At 44.6% G+C, this 20906-nt stretch overlaps 3 protein-coding genes across 3 annotated transcripts in view; 1 reads left to right on the top strand and 2 right to left on the bottom strand.

Moving 5' to 3' along the window:
- The window catches only part of T265_13421 (hypothetical protein), a gene marked incomplete at both ends in the record, with an annotated part of 3440 nt that extends 2830 nt beyond the window's left edge, over window positions 1–610 (bottom strand). Inside the window, one exon of the mRNA XM_009168806.1 lies at window positions 380–610. Within this exon, the coding sequence (XP_009167070.1) occupies window positions 380–610 (231 nt within the window). The remainder of the gene's footprint in view (window positions 1–379) is intronic.
- A 4415-nt stretch (window positions 611–5025) lies between these two features.
- T265_04119 (hypothetical protein) overlaps window positions 5026–20906 on the top strand; it is a gene marked incomplete at both ends in the record, with an annotated part of 29314 nt that continues 13433 nt past the window's right edge. The window contains 4 exons of the mRNA XM_009168777.1: window positions 5026–5101; window positions 5146–5206; window positions 13689–13869; window positions 14547–14651. Coding sequence (XP_009167041.1) covers window positions 5162–5206; window positions 13689–13869; window positions 14547–14651 — 331 coding nt within the window. The remainder of the gene's footprint in view (window positions 5102–5145; window positions 5207–13688; window positions 13870–14546; window positions 14652–20906) is intronic.
- T265_04118 (hypothetical protein) lies at window positions 15321–15503 on the bottom strand (the record flags this gene model as incomplete). The annotated part of the gene is made up of 1 exon (XM_009168776.1): window positions 15321–15503. A coding segment is annotated over one exon (183 nt), but the record flags the coding sequence as incomplete, so codon positions are not given.

Genomic DNA, 20906 nt, shown 5'->3' with positions numbered 1-20906 from the left:
TAAGCGAAGTTTTCACTATCACCTGATTAAAAATCCCGGCTCTTAAATATGACCGTCCGAGCTTACCCCGATTTAGCGCTGTGTTTGATGTCAGCGAAGCTGCCAGCGTCTTGTACTGAAGGATACATGTGAAATAATCCAAATTTCGTCGCTCTTTCTGGACATTCTTTGTTCAATTATTGGTCTAGTAACAAGTTGTGTTGTTGAAAGCCTAGTAAAATCACCAAAGCTATTATGAATATGGTCGATCACCAGAACGAAAAGGAGAAAATTGTCTATGGAAAGGTCTCGATTTCCAGCTGCGGTTTGTGCATCTGGCTGTCTCATGCCGGCAGTTCAACCCAAAGGACTAGATGCTTCACATCTTCATACTGCTCACATATTTTCCGAATAGTTTGAAATTTCTGATCCGGACAGCATAGCAGCTTCTGCTGTATTTCGAGCAGGTGAATGCCAGCAATGAGTCTATCACGCAGCTGGTCTTCCAGTTGGGCACCGTAGTCACATTTGGCTTAACTGACAGGGCCGTCGGCGCCACTGCGTGGTTCTTACTCCTATCCCCGGTGAACGAAATTGCAAGCGCTAGAACCGCTGTACCCCGGCACACCGTCTAGCTAAAGAAAACTGACTGGATAACTAAATGACTTCGGAGAACAATTCCCCTAGCGTTCCTCAACGAAAGCTCTGGAGAAACCTCATGCATCCGATAGAATGATTGCATCAATTTCTCGTCGACGGAAATCCATTGTAGGCCAGCAAGGCAACTGGCTAGGATGCGTAGCGCCCTAGACTCTTCGAATAAGGTGGCGAAGTTGGCAAACGGTGTGACAGGTCTCCGTGATTCTGAATAACGACAGTAGGATTTTACAAGTTCTGTGGGCTTGTACCATTTCAAACACCTATCAGCCGCAGACATAGGATGTGAAGTACAGACAGATATAAAACGTACTATTTGAGATCTAAAATTCGGTACCGAGTAGAGTGCTGCTAAATACTCCCCAAACTCCGTAACGGGGACTACGGAAATGCAGCGCCATAGTAAGTCATTTCGAAGGCTCAGACTATGCTTTGTGTTTGGTTCTGATAAAGATAAGATAACTGTTCAGCTGTAATAACCCGTCGGCGTCTAGCTGCTATGGCACTCAAAGGAAGCATAAGGGGTGGGATGCTTCCTGGTCCTAAACAGGAGAAGTCGAGATGCCGAGGCCGGGTTCGAACCATGGACCTTCCAGTCAGTATATTCACGCTCTGGCTACTGAGCCACCTCACACCCGTGACTATTATTACGGCTTCAAAGGACGCCAAACTGACCCGGTAAGTTATCGGTATCACTTTGAAGAGAAAGTTGACATCAGTGACGTGGTCAGAGGAAGCTTGATTTCGTTCTTGCTGCGGCCTCTGTGGCCCACCGCAGGTTAGACACGCCTTTTTTAGTTTGCATCCAGTTATCCTAGTATAAGCACTGGAAATTCAGCCAAATGAGTTGATAACTTTTCAAGGTTAGACACATCCCTCGTTTTTCACAACGATCTTTATTGTCCTGTGTCAAAACCCCTTGGGTCTACTATTCACAATAGTTTGGATCTGGTTGGTTGCTAAATCCCCCTATACGGCAGACGAAGATAGTTGCTTTTCTGTTTTTTAATTCTGCCGCAGGGCGAATCCTGATGTGGGGTACTGTGAACTTTTTAGGGCGGTCAGGGTCCGTCAAAACATAATCACACAATCTGTTTTCTCCAAGCGAAACAAAAAATGTCAACTGAAAGACGTGTGGCCGGATGGTATGTGCAGCCTTCGGAAAGGGCTTAAAAATATCGTGCTGTCAACGTGACGGCCGTGTCTTCGAAGCTAGTAACTGGCATTACCTTGTCCTGATTCTTCGATTGTCGGGGAAAAGAAGTTTGCGCTATATAACTAAGTTTTTTCACCATAACCGAGGGTACTTTGACCATATCTTCGCTGTGAAAGAGGTGCTTTAACAGTGCCACCTCAGAAGACCAACAGTGGTCGTGTTTCTCGATCTAAAGATACCACTGTCTGTTTTATCTAAATTTCCATCTTTATAAGGTACTGTATTCCAGCTTCTATGGGCACTAATAGGCCTGCGTATAACATTTTCCTGTGTTAATCTTTTGTATGCGTTTACTCCTTCCATTAATATTTTGCCAGAAACTTCAACTGTCCCTAAAAATTTGGTCTAATGTCCCCGGGACGTTCGCTTACAATGGTTTAGTGTCCGTACGACTTTGTTTTTCTCTGTTCAGATCCTGCTAGTATATAAAACGCTCTAAGTAATCTTAGTGGTTTTGTTGGATATCGTAGAATGCGCTTGATGCTCAAGCTTTGAGTTGCTGTTACGCGACTAGTGGTCCTAGTCAACTTTCATCTGTGGAACCCCGTTTGTGGGTGACCTGCCACACAAGGGTGGAAATACTGACAGGCCAACCACACTTAGACACGAGCATTTCAAAATCCAGGGTTGGGTTCGAACCACAAACCTTCCGGTCGGTCGCTTCGTTTCTTAGCCACTAAGCTCTCTCAAGCTCCAAGCCACTGGGGTCAAACCCAAACCAGCCGACCGACTTTATATATAGGCTCATTTACTTGGACGGTTGCGTGGGTCCTAATCAGGAGGGCCACAAAAGATTTTGCGAACCTTTCAGACTAGTACTAGTAAATAACCTTTTAGATGTACCAGCCTTTCGGTGCTTAGCTGCCACACCACCCCTAGGGAGCACGTTGGTCGAGATACTCCCGGGTCACCCACACCTAGACAGGAAAGTCCTCGATGTTTGACCGTGGGTGTCCCAAGCGTAGCCCATGTCTGGTGAGAGCGTAGGCTTAACTTAGTTACACTAGGTGGTTTTATATAGAAGGAACTCTTCCGGGCTGGGCTGGCTGTCCACATTCTACAGGCTGCGATGGTTGGACTATGTGCCTCTGCTTTGCAGAGGTATCTCTGCCTAGACCCATGCGGTATAGCTACTACCAAAAGATGAACATTCCACCTGGAGATGAGGTATGAAAGCAATGACTAGTAAATTCAGTTGTGTTGATAAGTGACACTTCCCTAAGTAAGGACCCCGAGGCCATACCAGTGATTACTCACATCAGTGGACAAGACTTGGTTAACATTGTTGACGTTTCTGTAAAGAAGCTATCACCTCCAGTCCGTAACTACTCAGTCTCTGGTGTCACATGGGGTACTGGAAAAACCCACCTCTACTGTTTGGGCTCCTATTTTTCAGTGAACGAAACTGGAGCAGCTGGTGCATTCCTTATAGCTAGGTAACGAACTGATTAAGTGAATGTTCGGCGTAGGCACCTTGGATGCTTGTGGTTAGCAGCAGGCGTTTTCCCGTCAGTTTTTGTTCTCTTGTCCTAGGTCTTATTTGAGTAAATTAACATGGATTCATACATTTGATAACCAGCTTACACTGAATTTGCGCGCGATAACCTCACTGAGAGGACTGATGATGCATTTTTTGGAGGCACAATAACCAGCTTACACTGAAGTTGCTCTCGACAACCTCACTGAGAGGACTAGTTGATGAATTTTTTGAAGGTACGACGCACGTCAACTTGAGGCGCCAGTAAGGTTTGGACAAGGAAGGCTTGTTTATCTCTTTGAATACGGATATCGAAGGTTTATTTGCAGAATAGATCTCTTTGATTTACCGGCTCATGTCGGGCAGTCGATGCAACAAAGGAATGTGGCTCGATAGCTGATAGTAATCCGACGCGGCGGTGTCTAGTATCGAGTTTTGGGGAGGTTTCTGAAAGGAAGTCAGAGGACGAAGGTCCATATTGTCCGTGCTGAAGAAAAGTTTGGTTAAGTCTTTGCTGCATAGTTCTGTCGATCAAGGCGTTTTGGCGATTGAAGCTTCTGTTCGACGCCCCTGCAGGTAGCTATCGACGTTTAAGGCAGCCTGTCTTGAGAAATCTGGCCCACCTGACTGTGAGGGACAGCATATTTAATTGAATCTTGACGCTGCTGCACCCAACACATGTTGCTGGAACAGCCTCAAGATCCTGAAAGCTCCAATAAGTTGTTAGCCACGTTAAACGAATCGCGGAGTCTCTTAGTCGTGTCCGGACTATCATTATGTGCAGGTTTTAGGACCGTTCTTACTTGGAGATAAACATCAGCACCACTTTGGTACATAGGTAATATGAGTTACCTCGCATGAACATCCTCAAATTCCTACTACAGCGGGCTTTCGAATTCGCCAACGGACCGTCTCTTAATGTGATGCGGAGGCTGGCCACCCTCGGATAATCCTCATATACTTTGCGGAATCATCAAAGTACTCCAAAGCACACGACTCTTGAGCAACATTATCCGGTAACTCTGAGGGCCGACTGACTGGTTTGGAGTACTGCTATATCTGGTGGTCATTCGGACATTCACTTTTGTTGTAGACGGACTTAACATCTGCAGCTGACAGAATGATACAAACAAACAGTCTTTTGAAACTTTACAAAGGCAAATTAGCGTAGTGTCCGCTATATCTAGTGGTCATTCGGACATTCACTTCTGTTGTAGACGGACATCTGCAGCTGACAGAATGATACAAACAAACAGTCTTTTGAAACTTTACAAAGGCAAATTAGTAGTTCGTAGTGTCCCACATTGTTCAAGCGAATGCGCTAAGCATTCTTGAAGAACTTGTGATAAGGCGGGTTCGGTGCCTCCCTCAAAGGGCGGCAAATCCTAGGTGATGAGAAGCTTCATGTTGATGACCCACCTTCGGGGTTTAAATACGTCTATGAGTTAAGTGGTTATAGTTTTGATACCATTCGACCGTCTTTTGCACCACTTGGTTAACATCGCTATATAACTTCTAGAAGTGCACTTTGTATATCTCACATAGTCACATATGATATGTAGGTTGTTTTTTTGTTTACAGAGCAAAATTCCGATCCGATGAACTTGTTACCCTACTTCCTTACGTTCCTTCAGTATTTCTTTTTCTCGACAGGCAAGTTTCCCAGGTTATTTTATTCAATATCTTATGATTATAGCATGCTTTGCTTCGAACGAATTCTGTCCTGCCGCTACTGCCACAGCTGACATCAAACAGTGTTCCTGTGATACCCGGTAGGCATTTCTATATTGTAAATTGTCCAACCGCATTTTCGTAGCTATACAAAACAGTATATGCCTGTCAAAAATCTGCATTGGTCTGAGAAGAAACGTATTTTGGTAAGTTGTTTCGACTTATTCGCTACAGCATTTGCTCATGCCTTATTTATTTTGTTCGTATGCTTACTTTATTTCACTTACAGTGGGTTATGGTCTGTCTGCGCGCTTCACGTCGTGGCTATCTTTTCTTCCTGTCTGTGGAGACAAACGGTGGTGTCAGAAAGGCGTTCTTCGTCAGATCATATCTAGATAGTGTTAACATATTTACAAAGATCAAGCTATGGCAGAATGTACCGTCACTTGTGTTTTGAAAGGATGGAATGGGTAAAAGAAAGGTTTAACTGCCAGTGTTTTTCAAGCATTCCGAACAACTTGTTCAGGCTTTCATTTACCCACTCTACATGGGAATTGATAGTAAGATCACAAATGACTTTCGTTGATATCCATGGAGTGTGATATCTCCATCTGATGACAACGAGTGCATGAGGAGCTTACACTTTTGACCGGATTGTAATGAACCCGCAACTATCTACAGTTACTTTTTCGCACCATCAAATAGTTCGTTATCCTCCTTTTGATTTGCAGAACATGACCTCAATGTGACGGCTCATCTACGCACAATTGTATGGATGCGGGTAATCAATCAGCTACATAGCAGGTTTAGTTAAACATAAATCACCGTATAATAGAAAAAAATCACATGGTCGTGGTCAAGAGTTTATTCGCATAAAAACATCCACTTGAACCCGTAATGTCACCTCACCCAGTCTGGACGGATATTTATCATATATCGACTTGGAAACCCCATTCATTCGAAATTCGTGGTGGTGATAAATTTGATCATTTTCAATTGAGACTTCGTCCTGTTAGTAAACGCAATCTATGATGGAAAGCCGAGAACTACTGTTCAGCTGTTCCATCCTTGTGAATCATCTGCAGTGCGCATCTCACGGAACTCAGAGAGTTTTTAATCCGTGACCTGGTACCAGTGGTTGGGCGCTGTTTATTTCATCTGTTTACACTGGTGGTGGTCGTGAGTCCCCTCCAGTTTATGTCCAGTAAACGACACCGAAGACTATCGGTTCCACTTTTCAACTAAGCAGCTAAATGAACAAGGATAACAATTTTATTCACCTAGGGACTATGTCACAGTAAGGGCCCCGTTGGGCAACAGTTTTGTGACAGGCTTTTATTATCCTCAGCTTACGAAGTAGTTTTTACGTTCATACCACTATCTTTTAAACAGCCCATCCTGGCGCAGTTATTCTGGTGTGTCGGTACTGTAAAGAGAAATTCCTGAACTCAAGACTAATTGGTCCACCACGAGAGGACTGTTAAACGAGAGTGGTGTCAATGTAAATCCTACATATCGCGTAGCTATCTGCAACAGTGCTTCTTATTAGTGCACAAATATCCTGTCTGACCGCCGCTCCAGACCTCGCATTGGTTGTTCCAATATGCTTGATTGTGTTTGGCTCAATTCGTAGTTGGTGCTGCACTGCCTTGCGTCAGTCGGTGTTCGTTATGTCTTGATAGTTTTAATCGAACTATTAACCAAAACAAATGGAGCTTACTGTGGACTACGTCTGCTTTCGATTGTACATAGTAGAATAACTTCGATGACTGGTCGGCGGGCATTGGACTAAATTCGTGCGCTTGTTGTTTGATCGCGCTGTCGCTGTGCAGACATCTGATGTTTGTTACGCTGTCATTTGTCAGTGCCACAATCCTAATGTGAGCTGTATATGGCTAGATGGTTAGAATGCGAATTAACTGACCGCCAGGTCCATGGTTCCAGCTCAACCTCTGCATCTCGACTGCTCCTGTCTGGGCTTGAGCAGTATCTCAGCTCTCGTGCCTCCTTCGAATGGTATGGCATTCAGGCACTGGGAAGGTGTTACGGCTGAACGATTATTGTTAATCCCGATGTAGTCACTGTAGCAATCAGCTGTAACTAAGTGCTGCTTCTTAGTGCTCATAACCGTACCTGTTGCAACTATTTACCCGAGATGGAGCTAGCAACTCGCGCACTTCCGTGAGCTCTTTCGACTGCTCCGGTCATTTTCTTGAATTCCTTCACACCACCCTTCAGTAGGCTATTCGTTTCTGACCAGCAAAGTTTCCCGCTGGTCCTATGGGTGTTGTTATTAACTCTAGATTGCGTCAACTTTATGTCCTTCATCAGTTCCTTCCACAAAGTAACCTGTATCGCCGTACGATTTTCTAGTAGCACGTCCTGTCCGATGAGGTTTTGTTCATAGTCGCCGTGTAAAACTTTCAGCCTCCTGGAACCTCAGCTTTACTTTGTGGTAGGCTGTTGACAAGTGGTGGGTCATGAGCGCTTGGTCCTTTTGGCTTCAACAACTAGCTTTGACTGTTAGTACAAAGTCGACCATAGAAAAAGGTCGAATCCTGAGGCCCAAGTCTCGCCCCCTAAAGTAAGATTCAGTGTCGTCGGTGGGTACCTGCGGTCCCGGTTGTTTGGATCGCTGGTAATCGTACTCCTCAATTCTCATCAAAATTTTCTGCACGTCCTTGCAGAAAGTTTGAGAAACAACTGGTAGGTTTATTTTTGAGCTTTTCTGAAACGGTGGTTTTTCGATCGTTTCCAAGCGTTTTCGAACGGATTCTCTGCACATGTTTGGGCAGTTCATTTAGGGGTCTGTGACTATTGCCTTACGTTCAGTAAACACGATGGCTTTTCTGTTGAATTTCTATTTGTAGGGTCGTCTCATATCACGGTGAAATGATTACTTTGAAGCCCTTTATGGTCTCTTTCCGCTTCGATCAGATGACGATATCTTTTGCCTCTTGATTTTCTTCTCCTCACAAGAGCCTTCCTGAGACCACTTTTACTGCTATCGCATTCAGGAGGAGAGGTAACTTTTCTTGACATAGCGCGCTATTCTTAAGGCTGCTGGAAACTTCTTGATAGGGCACTACTGGTGAGATACTCCTGACTTCTAGTGCGCTAGCGCCCAGGCTTTACTTTCTGCGGTCTCTATTGTTTCAAATACCCTTTTGTCCCCCCCTCCAAACCGGAGTCAGGCCTAACATGTGTGGCCGACACATACAGTTGACCATCCCGGTGAACCCCTTGTCATAAAATCCCCAAACGCAAAAAGCCGTCCATAATTCGTGTTACTGGAGCAATGGAATCTACTGTCACCGTCAATAGGACTGCACTCTTCGGTACTTACACATCGCTTCCCGCTATTTCCACTTGCTTAGCTCTCAAGGTCATCAAGCCAACTGAGTTTACGAAACTGCCAAATTAAACGGAGAATATGTCAGATATGCTTCTGCGATTGTCATGCTAAAGCCCTGCTATGAGTGCGTCGTGAAGAAGAGGTTTGTCTGGAACGTAGCAAGTGGAATGAAAATGCACTACATGCAAGACATGCATTTCACTCGTATGCCTTGGAAATGAATCGGGCTGTTAGAAGAGGGGATCGGACTAGTTTGCAAAAATGTATGCTTGGGTGCGGGGAATTGGAAGAACTGCGAGCTAACGAAAGGTGTGGACAAGCTTATCGAATGCGCAAACGTGGATGTTGATGAGCTGTTGTGATCTTTACAAAACCTGGCGTTCTGGGCTGAACATAGCTTAAAAGCATCGACAGCAATTCTGATATTCGTCAGAAAAGATCTATCTAGGAAAGCTCGCTCATCTATGGTGGGTGACACGTTTTCCTCCCTGGAATTTGAGAGTTTCTGGTGCTGGTTGAAAGAAATCTGTCTGTAAGCGGAGCGATTTCTCTTGATGGTTCAGCGTCACCTCCTCTCCTAGCCGCATTTGTGATACATCCTGTTTGTTCAGGCGAACGTTTAGGGTATCGCTCACTAATGTAGCTGGAAAGCTATTTTGTCGTGCGAATGATTCAGATTGGTCATAAATACCTTTGAGTGAATAACCGAAGACGACAACCACTGATCAGCGTGTGTAACAGCTGGTTAGTCAGGCAATGTCATAGGTGCCTGGTCGCCGTTTGGGGACAATTCCTTTGGCAGTCTGTATCATGGAGTCCTTCGGCGTAACTACCCACCCGTGGCTCTGTTTTAGGAGTTTTTGCGAGAAATCAAGCAAGGTTCTGTTTCTGTTTTACTTACATAAAGCTCTAAAAGATAGTATACTAACCTGTCCAGACCTTTTTGGGATATGCACTGCAGCGTGCTGTATGGTAACCGTTTGTGCTGTACTTATAGAAAAGGCCTATTGACTGCATGCCCCATCTTCCATCGTCAACTGAATTTGAGGATCGGCGACAGATCAGCTAAGATCGGCTACAAATACACCGGTCGAGGACCGGTTGTCTATACAATGGTTATTCTAGGGCAAACCCTACTACATAAATCAACCTATGGCCTGATTTCCTGTTGCCGATTCCTGTATGGTATATTCTTTTGTGATGACTCGATTGATATGTTGAAAGGAGACATCTAATAGAATTGACCACATGCACAGAGACAAACCTGGCCAGCAAGCAAATATCACCCTACGCGGAAAGAACTAAGACACTCTACACAGCATGGATCAATAACTCAATAAACAACAAGAATGATCAGTATGCGCGCGTGTGTTATTGTTTTGGAGGCGAAGGCTGTGCTAGTCACCACTCTAGCCCCGTTGAGTGAAAACTGTCTGGCTTTGGGGGCAACCTGATATCCTTTGTGTGAGTGCACAAATACAATGAAAGTCCAGTTTAGTTCGGTTGCGACACCCTTTCGACATGTAGCTACCAAATATATCGAAGAAACCCTTAGGCTGCTCAAGCCTGGACAAAGTCAACCGAAAATCCAGCGTCAGGTTCGAATCACGAATTTTCAGCTCTGTAGGTTCGCGTCTTAGCGACTGAGTTATGTCAAATTCAATATAGAGCGCTTGGTTCTCGAACCAGCGGAAAACATATGTAGGCTCCACGCGGATGTATTCACAGGTGTTCAAAATGAAATCAAGGGGACTCATCGATAGTGTGAAGTTGCGTAATCTTCACTCTTCAGGTGTCCCCACTCACTTTTACTATGGAAAGTGTTGAGTAGTTTCATGACACTTCGATCAGTTGAGGATTAATGTTCTCTTGTTCAGCTTCGGCCTTGCGTTAATTTACCCACATACTGCCTTGAATTCCTTCCAATCTTTGCTGATTGAATCCGACGCGTTGGCTCTTCCTGTGGATCTTAAAAATTCTACTTTTGTGTTTTCTGAATGATGTCATTTGCCTTCTAAGGTGTGACCTTTGTTTGTTCATGAATTTCTACTGCTTTGGGAACTATTCCCACTGCCGTCTTATTTGCAATGGCCTGAGTTCGGTCATCCTTGGTGTCGTTGATATGACCACTCGGTAATGTCGCGGTCCTTTTGGTTGGTAGTTCGGTATGTGCTCAGTTTAGCAGGTAGGAATACCACTCCAGCCAATTTGCTGTTCACATTCAACAGCAGACCAGTAACAATTTATGACGGGAAAACCGTGTAGGTGGATTAAGGATTTGTGTCTTCGCTTGGTTAATTAGTGACACTGGAGACCCCTTAAGCGTCTCGTGGATGCGCTCTCGTTTTCATAATTCCCAGCCGGTGATAGCCACTATAACTAGGGTAAGCCACCATTGATATGTGTTTATATTTACTCAGTCAGACGCGTTGGCTGTGCACAACATGATAGTTTCCTATCCATCCTTGGGCTTGGTACACAAGATCGTTCACCTAATAGATGTGGATCACATGATAGATATAGGTACAACCTTCATTGTGCTCCGTTGATCACTCATCTGCAATGTCCCATCTAGTTATGGCATCACACTAAGTTCATATTTGGTCGACCAACGAAAGGTCAATAGGTGGCCCAAAAGAACCAATTAGAAACTTCCAAAAACAGTTTGCGCTCTGTTGCTGCATCCTTTCTGGGAATATGGTATTTTCTTCCCCTGTTTGTGATCAGTTGGACACCCTACCTTGTAAAGGTCGCTGGCACTTCTTCTACCATGTTATACTAGGATTGTATACTCTAGTGCTTGTGTAGGTAATCCCAAATGCGTGTACAGCGTGAATCACCAGCATAATCTATGGGGTCACATCCAGTCCTTACAAGCCGGAGTAATACGTGCCTTGGACATCGGTGAGGCCATTATCAACAGGTTACAGATTCCTCCTACCCAAAAGACAAGGCAAGGTTAAATTAGTGTTCATATCAGAACAGGAATTCCTGGTCTTGTATTGTGTCAGCTATGACCTGAGAGAAACAAATGGAAATTCTGTTCCAACAGTTTGTTGCAAGCCGATAAGTGGCTATTCAATTGTCAGACTCCCCTTCTCTGTTGTTTTCCTATATCTTCTCATAGCAGTGTATGTTATTGTCACTGAGTTTTTCACTGGTTTCTGCTTTTAACCGCGCCAGTGTCCAGAGACGCACATGTGGCGATCTAGTCCAACTGCAGTATCCTTGTTGATCTAGGCTAGGTTATCTCAGTGTACGCATCAGTTTACTTTCCATATATGTGGCACATAAGCTATGTCGATGGATACCTCGACTGGTGAACTCTGTCCGAAGTATCAGCAGTTGCAACAATGAGTTCAGTTACAACCCGGATGGAAAATTCACTGGTTCTCAGCTGACCTTCACTAACAACGGTTAGATTCCCGAGACCTTGTAACAGAAAATCAACCAACGGCCGTTTAAATCACTCACAGTCAATAACTCGAGTGGAGCCAATCTATTTTTAAAATCCGAGAAGCACAGTACAACTGTTTCATCCTTATCGGGATTCAGGAGCAGTGCCCACTCTGAGGTCTAAATCTTTCGGCCACGGGCAACTGATCACCAGTGTAATTAACTCATATTAAGACAGGATATGCCCCCGTCACCCTTCAGTCACAGAATTGACGTTGTGTAGTCACGTGTCGATTGACTGCTCGACTGACGATTTCTCAGATGCAAGACCATCTAATAATATATTGTTGAGAGAAATGTCGTTGACTGCGCTGCATCACACTATGTCTCCCCAAAAGCACAATTGTGGTCCTTGAATAAGGACCTGTGCATTAGTAAATGAGGATCCGTGTGGAAAAGCTACCTTCGTGGTCGATGTCCTCACTTCACAGTTCGTCTGTGGAAGTGGTAAACTACACTTCGGCCACCTGCGTTTTAGCATCGTAACTGAGATTGGTTGTCTTGCACAGGTACGATAAGCCATCGGTTCTGCACCTCGCCCAATAATTGGCAAATCCTCCCAAAACTGCGATCGTCATTGCGGTCGTTGACACTCCTCCGACATCACCTTCATCTGCCTGGATAACGTATGATTCTGGTGCGCTTCCTTACATTCATTATAGCTTATGTTTCAAAAATCTTGTAATTATGGACAAAGAGGCATGGGAACTCTAGACACCTCAAGCTAGTTTACAAGCTAGCCGGAAATTACAGCGGTTGTTAAAGGTAAAACACGATTGCCGCTGTCATCTCTCCGCACCCCGTGGTGAATCAATATCTCGCGATTTAGGAAACGGATTGTAGCAGGAATGGGCAAATAAGTCGCTGTTACCTGCATATAAGCACTCAGTTCTCATCTTTCGAAAGTTGAAGTGGACAAATCGATTTCGGTAACAGCCAAGCACGGTAGTCACATTCTATCCACCAGCTTTTTGCCATGGTTCAAGTCCATCTGTTCAGATTACCCAAGATTGCCGTGAGAACCGCGTGATTCCCCCGCGCCTGGTTAACGACGCTGCAGGGCTTTTTGCCATGGTTCAAGTCCATCTGTTTAGATTACCGTGAGAACCGCGTGATTCCTCCGCGCCTGGTTGACGACGCTGCAGGGTGTGACTGCCAACCGATGTCAGTGGCGTTCTTGTTGTCAGTTTCTATCCAGATTGCCTGAGTGAATGTCTGGATGTGTAGGCACCTGGGAATGATTGTGTTAAGCTAGCACTAAGTCCCTTCTCCGTTCAACTTCATTCCTTTCTTCTTAATAAGGTTTCCAAATAAATCATAGTTGTACAGCAGCGAATCATTGGTGTTGAACACTGATGTCATGCCGCCCATGATGATAATGCCGTGTGCAATGACGTTCCGTCATGTATGCACCTACCGCTTTCTTAATATTTCGTTCACGGTAGTTCCGGAGAACTGTTTTTGTTGCACCTAAACTGCAACCGAATCAGCACCTATGCATTGCATTTGGTATGTAAATTTTATTTGATTGCTTGTAAGCTCTTTTTCGTCCAAACTGGGTGTTCATTTCGCATATTTCCGGTGTGATTTACCTAACCGGAATCTTCAGTAAATTGTTTACGCGCTTACTCCATGCACCAGTTGTAACAACATCGCTAACTCGTCCTATTTATTGCCTGCACAAGATTGCTTTTGTTCTACTGTGCCTTGTTTTGAGGCGGTCCCATTCCTGATTACTTGACAGTTCAACATACCAATCGATCTTTTTCAACGCCTGTGCTTCACAATATTTTGATCAACTCGGGTGCCTTCTGTGTCGTTACATTCAGTCGAGTTAAGTTCTGTCTCAGTGACCAAGTTCCCGTTTGCCCTGTCAGGTTACCGGGGGTGCAGGCTTTGTTGGATCTCATCTAGTCGATCGGCTAATGCAAGACGGTCATGAAGTACTGGCACTGGATAACTTTGCGACCGGAAGACGACACAATATAGAACATTGGCTGGGACATAGTAATTTCGAACTGATTCATCATGATGTATCTGAGCCCATTCATATCCAAGGTATGTTTGTTGTGTTCACGCAATTCTTTTGTCTGTTTCTCACTTGCTGTTCTACCCATTGCTTCATATCGAAGTGCGACTGACATAAAAGATGGTGCTCCGAAATCAAGAATGAACTGATCGTTTGAGTTTTCTCTAGGATAACATGTTGGATTGGGCAACATTGTTCCCCACGTGGATGCTTTTGTGCACAATAAGTGCATTGCGACGAAATCTTGTTCGACAGAACATAATTCCGTTTTTTGTTAGTCAGAGCTGTTCGTACTCCGAGCAGTTAGAAAAGCGGAATAGAAATGAGACGCAAGAAGCTTGAACTGGGTCAAATGAATCTATCCATTTTTTAAATTGTCAATTCAAAAGTTGTTCACTCTTTGTAATTTACTACTCATAAGTTTGCTGAAAATCGGTCGACAGCCCACGACCGGTTTCGCCCTTTTTGGGGCTCATCAGGTAGGCGCAATCCCCGGGTTTCCGTCAACCTTATATTCTACTTGAAACCAAATTGCACGAAATTAGCGAATATACACTCATTTGCAAACTAATTTGGTTTTTCGAGAGACTCACCTGGAATCCAGCTGAATCTGTCGTTTGTGATGTTCTCAATTGTTCACTCTTGTTTGCCTACCTTCGATTTATTACCCATTTACCCTTCCCATGACTGTCTTTTCTTTATGCAGTTGACGAAATCTACCATTTGGCTTCGCCAGCCTCTCCTCCACACTACATGCTCAATCCTATTCGCACAATCAAGGCCAATACGTTGGGAACACTGAATATGCTCGGTAGGTTACCGCACCGCATCCATACATTTTCCCCTTCCGTGTTCTCAATGACAAAATAAAAATAAATATTAATCGTTCTGCTGTAGCATTCTTTGGGTGTCTAGCTGTAATACCATCCGAAGGAGGCGTAAGAACCGCGATACTTTCAGGTTGACCTTGTCTATACAGGTGCCGTCGAAATGCTGGCATTGGGTTCGAACCTTTGACCCTCCAGTCCGTATCTCGATGACAGCAAAATCCAAAATTAGTGATAAGTCCTGTCACAAATCTGGTGTGTGTTATCGTCGTTACAGGTATCGTGGTTGTTGTATGGCTGTGAGACTTGGTCTGTTCCAGCAGTGGAACGGAGACGTCTTCAGATATTCGACAATCGTTGACCCTTCTACCGGCTATCCTTTCTTTGTTCCTTCTGTCCTTCTGTCTAACATATATTGGGTTCACTAGTGCACCACAGTATTGTTTTACTAGTTATTTGGCTGCTTAAGGGATAATAGTAAGAGGTAAAAGCATCTTCTCCATCCAAAAACATTGTCACGACAATTTCCCTCCCATTCCTAGTCTTTGGATCTTCTTGACCTCGGGCATCCCCGGTTTCACCGTAGCGTATAGGGTCATTTTCTGTCAACCGTGTGTAAATTATCACTGATGGGTGTCATTGATCATTGTCATTCACTCCGGTTCTGGCGGCTGCGTATCCGCCAAACGCTTTTCTGGTGATTTCTCACGTTTAGAGAACGTGTTCCGTACAAGGTTGTATTTCCAGGGTGGAATTCGATCGTCCTGGTACCGTTCTGTAATGCCCAACAAATGCGCATGACACCGAACCTCATGAACAACATGGTGAGTGTACATTTTTATCGGGAGAGCACGTGCGAAATCACCCGCTTCACAGGTTAGCGCGTGTGCATTTGATGTGCGCCTCCATTAATCTTGTCTTTCGATCCTAAGAACAGTTTCCTCAATGTGACAGCTGGTTTGTGGGCGTGCTGAGCCACCTCCTCGTGGTTAGCTAAAAGTTCAGCAATTCCAGATAGGACCAACCTCTTTGTTTCGTTTCAACGTACTGGTTTCTGGGCTGGACATTCTCAAGGTCACAGTCAGTAGCTTGTCTCCTCGCCTTTTCGGGCTCCGTACATACTTATGACACTTTTATACGTGGTACTTGGCGTTGCGTGTTAAATCTTGCATTACCTCCCACACTTAACCTTGTACAACGGACACCCTGTGCCTGATGTGCAAATCTTGACTCTACTAGCACTTACCACACCTTGAAGACCATTCAGCATTGACGCAATACACTACTCATAAGGTTGTTGAAAACTCCTTGACAGCCCACGACCGGTTTCGCCCTCCTTGGGGCTCATTAGATAGTCCTCGTATCCTAGTTTCCGTCAACTTTATGTTCTAATTGAACCCAAATTGCACGGAATTAGCGGAATTCACATTTGTATACCAATTTGGTTTTGACGGGAGAATCACCTGGAACCCAGCCAAATCTCTCGTTTACGATGTATGTATGCATGCATTCAGCATTGTTTAGCTCTTCTTCATTTGTTGATCTTTACATGAGTTTCCACGCCAAACATTCTTACATACCTCAGATACCATTTTCCCTGACTGCAAGCTAGTAATGGAGTGCCTTCGAATGAAACGTTCCTCCTTTTGTAATGATCTCATGTATATCTTTTTTTTCATGATCGTGTTCCTCGAAAATGAACGATAAACCTTGCTGTGAATTTCCATATGATCTTGATGTACGCATTATCCGTTTAACTAGTTGATCTTGCTGCTCCTGTTGTTGTCCGAGTACCAGGGAAAAGTGCAAGAAACAACGACGTGTGTGGAATCAACTGCATGGATTGCAACGAATATATCTGACACACTGGAAGAGAACACAGCACCTATCTAAGGACACGATTCATCGTCTCTTATTTTCATGCATTGAGATCAGGAAGGACACAAGTTTAATCTAGTAAACATGAAGATCGTGGCGCGCGAAATCATAAGACGTGGTGGTGGTCCGCAAAGGATTCACTCAACCGACAGATGGAAATTGACTCTGCGTACGCATCACTTCGACTGAGAGACCGCCAACTTAGTTATAACACTGAATAGACTTCGGCGATCAGGCTAACGGACCGAGAAATAGGACTTAGTGTGGAGCCAAACGAACAAATGTCGCGACGGTGCGACCGGAGAGTCAGGGTTCAAGACCACCTACATATCCACTAATCAGAATACTGGCCAAGCAACAAGCCAATAGGAAAGCTTATCCGAACGACCAGGTATCAGTCAATGTTGGACTAGTATGCATGCGCAGCACGTAGCCGCCATTGAGCGTGAGAGACACTAGCCGGTAGCTACCAGATATCTTCGTCTTGAAGAGACCGGCTGTCCTATTCCTAAAGACTGATATGTCGTGCACGTTTTATGTGAAGCTGTTTTTGTGGGTTTCCGATACCCGCAAACCTTGCGCTGAACTATCCTATCAGAAGCGACGGGGCTGGTCGCTGAAATACAACTTCTTCAGTGTATGGAACAATAAGCTAATCCAAATGGGTTACTTTCCAAGATCAAAATGGTCCTTTGTTTGTGAAAAACAGTCCTCGTCGGTGAATCTCGACCAGTCTTTTACGAACATTTTGTACCGTTTCGTGGTGGTTCTCCAGCAAAGGAGTATCACATGCCTGGATTCAGCACGCAGAAAACGATTCGAGCAAGAGCAAGAACCATTCCAGCAGGAGCTGTTTCACGATCATCTTCACTCACAAAGTTAAATCAGAACAGGCAAAATGAGAATTCCTTTGTGCACCACTTGACAATCGGAGTGTGGCTGTTGCACACAATAGATCGAAACATGTCTAGATTGATGATTTTTCCGCTCCAATATCTGTCGAATTGTAGGCATCTGGTCACCGCAGCCACACCCGGTGTCGGAACCAAACTGTCTGTTTAGGGGACGATAACCTACGGAAAATGACTGCTATTGATTTTGAACTGATCCTTCAGTCTGTACATCGTTCATTTCCGAAACTGGGAGACATACTGACAGCGGGCGCTATTGTTGTCGAGGCGAAGGGCCCTTTGCTGCGGAGTCTGAGGAAGGTGTTCAGTGCCGTCAACTTACCCGGTTGGTCTCCAGTTTAGCCGCCTCCGCAACGTCCTCGAAATCCTCCAAGACGATCCACACATTCCCATCCTCAAAATGTTGTGGCTACGGGATCTTCATCCGTATCCTGGTCACATTACCTTTCTAACAGCTAACTGGTGTTTCTGACAAGTATGATGTAGGCCCGTACGCAAAACATCGTAGGAAGATCTCAGTTACTAAGCCAGCCAGACATGAATGTAAACAGTTATCGACTGGTGAAATTTCACATAAATCCGCGCGTATTGTTTGAGGACTGTCTCAAGGTTGACTTGTCCGGAAGTTAGAAAATAAAAAAATAACCACTCGGTAATCTCTCCGACGTGCATTCTCCAATAATGTTCGATTTTTTCGAGAGAACCGACGCTTATTTTACTTCATCGACTTCCCGAGGTACGAGAGTAAAGGCGGTGAAGAAAACATCAATGAACTAGCTTCTCTCAAGATAATACAACGTGTTAGTACACTTCCGCACAACCTCTATGAGGTCAAACCAAATGTTCTTTTGATAGTAGGTTGGGGTTGATCGTGCAAGGTTTAACATTCCACAGACTCAATAGGGCTCTTCTCAGTTTGTCAACATTATCAAATTTGGATATTTTCTCCCTTGGTATTGTTTCGCACTTCGTGAATCTGCCGCTGAAATAAGCAACCCATGAAATACACTTATTTGAATACCGATTTGCTTTTATCGGAGACTCACCTGGATCGCAGCTGCATCCCTCGTTAGTGATATCCTCCGACTGAATGTGCTGCCGCCTCGCATTTCATTTGATAAGATATTCAAGATGTGGAAGCATATTCGCTTGAACGAAGCAGCTCATAGGGTTGCTGAAAACCCTTTGACGGTCCTCGACCGGTTTATCCCTTCTTATGTTCTAATCGAACCCGAATTTCACGAAGTTAGCGAACTGCACTTATTTACACACCTGTCTGGTTTTAACAGGAGATGCAAATGAATCCCAGCTGAACAAAAGATTGATGAAAACTCGTGGATTGCGCCTACTTGATTAGCCCCAAGAAGGACGAAACCGGTCGTAGGCCGTAGAAGAGTTTTCAGCAACCATATGAGTAGGTTCCATCAAGAAAACGACGTGTGACTTTATGGAGTGTTGTGACAAAAGTTGATATTACACCGTATTACTAAAAAAGCTACTCATATTGTGCACTCACGACGTTCAGCTCACACTCGTTAACGAAATCGAGCGATGAAAGAACGCGTTCCATTGACATCTTCGCTTACTCCCATTCTCGCGTTTATACTCATTAACAAACCACCGAAAATCACACGTCACCATATTTGTCAAGAATTTTCCTTCACTTCTGGCATGTGTCCTGTCAAAGAACTACATGAAATCGAACGAAATATTGGAAAATTTCAACTCAGCTCACCGTCCTGTTAATATCTATGCCCACCAGATGCCTGATGAGCTGCTTGTGTTTTTGAAAGGGGAGAGAATGGAGCAAGACATCGGGGCGTACATAGTAAACAAACTTGGACTATTCAGTAGATACGTTTTGATATTTTTGCGACCCCTAAGACAGAAGCTAAATTTCCTAGGATGCTTAACTGCGAGTTCGATGCAGATCTTTACCAATGACCGTACACGCCGAAAGCCTTACACCACTGTTTTATGCAGAATGGTTGCTCAACTTGTTTGGAGTCTGTGATACCGGAACCAAAAAAACGGGTCCTTGAGAGGAAGCGCATTCTTCCCAAGATTGTGGACATTTGCGAAAGTAATTCCCGGAAGTCCAAAGAAATTTGTTGAGTCAACGTTCTTCCTTATCATCGAATCGCCGACTGCTACCAAGACCATCTGCATAATCATCGTCATTGACAAAAATATTTCAGGTTTTACCACCAACTTCTGTACCCTTGTTCGCCTGCTCGTTTCAGGCATCCTAGGTAGGTCGTACAACGGGGCTTTTGTTGGACAGGGTACACGACTTGGGTAGATATAGTACCCTTCTTGTACTCCACTGTAATCATCTCCTGGGTGTCTAATAGTTTGTCGCTCTCTGTGAGATTCCTAATCCTCCATCCTCCCCCTATTCCTTCATATAAGCCTGACCCTTCCGATCTTTGAACTTTTACCAGCATGCAGTCAGTCTCTTCCAACAATGACCTGATTTTCTGTCACGTCGGACTTTGGGCCTGCATTCCTCTCCCACCTTAACACACTCTCTGTTACACCCGGTTCCTCTTTCGTCGATTTGTTTCACTGCATGAACATGAATCTGATGTCACTTTGGATAGCGGGTACCAAACCGAACAGTCTGGCCGGTCGGTACGACCGGAAATTGGGATGAAATAGGCATCCCTATCTAACCATTATTTTTCTTTTATTAGAAGGTTACCAATCTAGTTCGTCCGAGATAAAGAAACGATGATGTTTTGTTGAGTCGGTTGCAACGATCCCACGTACGTTCCGACGACTGGGATTGGCCATGAGACGTGCAGTTCTGGCTCCTGTTATGTGGTTGATCAGTATCTTCTTTTCTAGATGATCATCATTCGTCAAGAGGACCTGTTTTCATGAATCGGTCGCACTGAATCAACCGATATCTATGTGTTGACTCAACTCCATGGGAACTCTCGGAAACCAGTGAATCTAGCTAGAGCCGCGAACATCGTAACACCAGTGATAACGTAATGCATATTGTCCCCTGTTTATACATACGCGTTGTGATGTGTACGGTTGAATCACTATCCTTGAAGAATACCAAAGCAGACCTAATATGAACATCGGTCGATTCTTCAAACCAAGATCCTTGTACTCTTTTGTAACCCAACCTGACTGTATTTTCCCCTCACGTACATATGTTGCTTCCTAAACGAGGAACAAATAGACCCCATAAGGTCTCAGACAAACCATAGCTGGCGGGTTCGGGTGTGAACCGTATGTATTAGTCATCCAAGTGGCATTGAGAACTGAGCTTAGATATTTGCAGAATCCCTTGTCAGTCTGGCTGCCGGACTGGAATGTACTGAGTCGACCAACCTTGACTGTTCTAATCCTCAATGGGTGACTTCCCCGAAGAGTCCATAATGGTATTCCAGCTCCGGTACGAAGAGCGGTCAAAACCTCCTTGCCTACAGTCTG

The sequence above is a fragment of the Opisthorchis viverrini genome, assembly GCF_000715545.1.
Source record: "Opisthorchis viverrini unplaced genomic scaffold opera_v5_65, whole genome shotgun sequence".
Classification (NCBI taxonomy): Eukaryota; Metazoa; Platyhelminthes; class Trematoda; order Opisthorchiida; family Opisthorchiidae; genus Opisthorchis; species Opisthorchis viverrini.
This window is presented reverse-complemented; position numbering and strand designations above follow the sequence as displayed.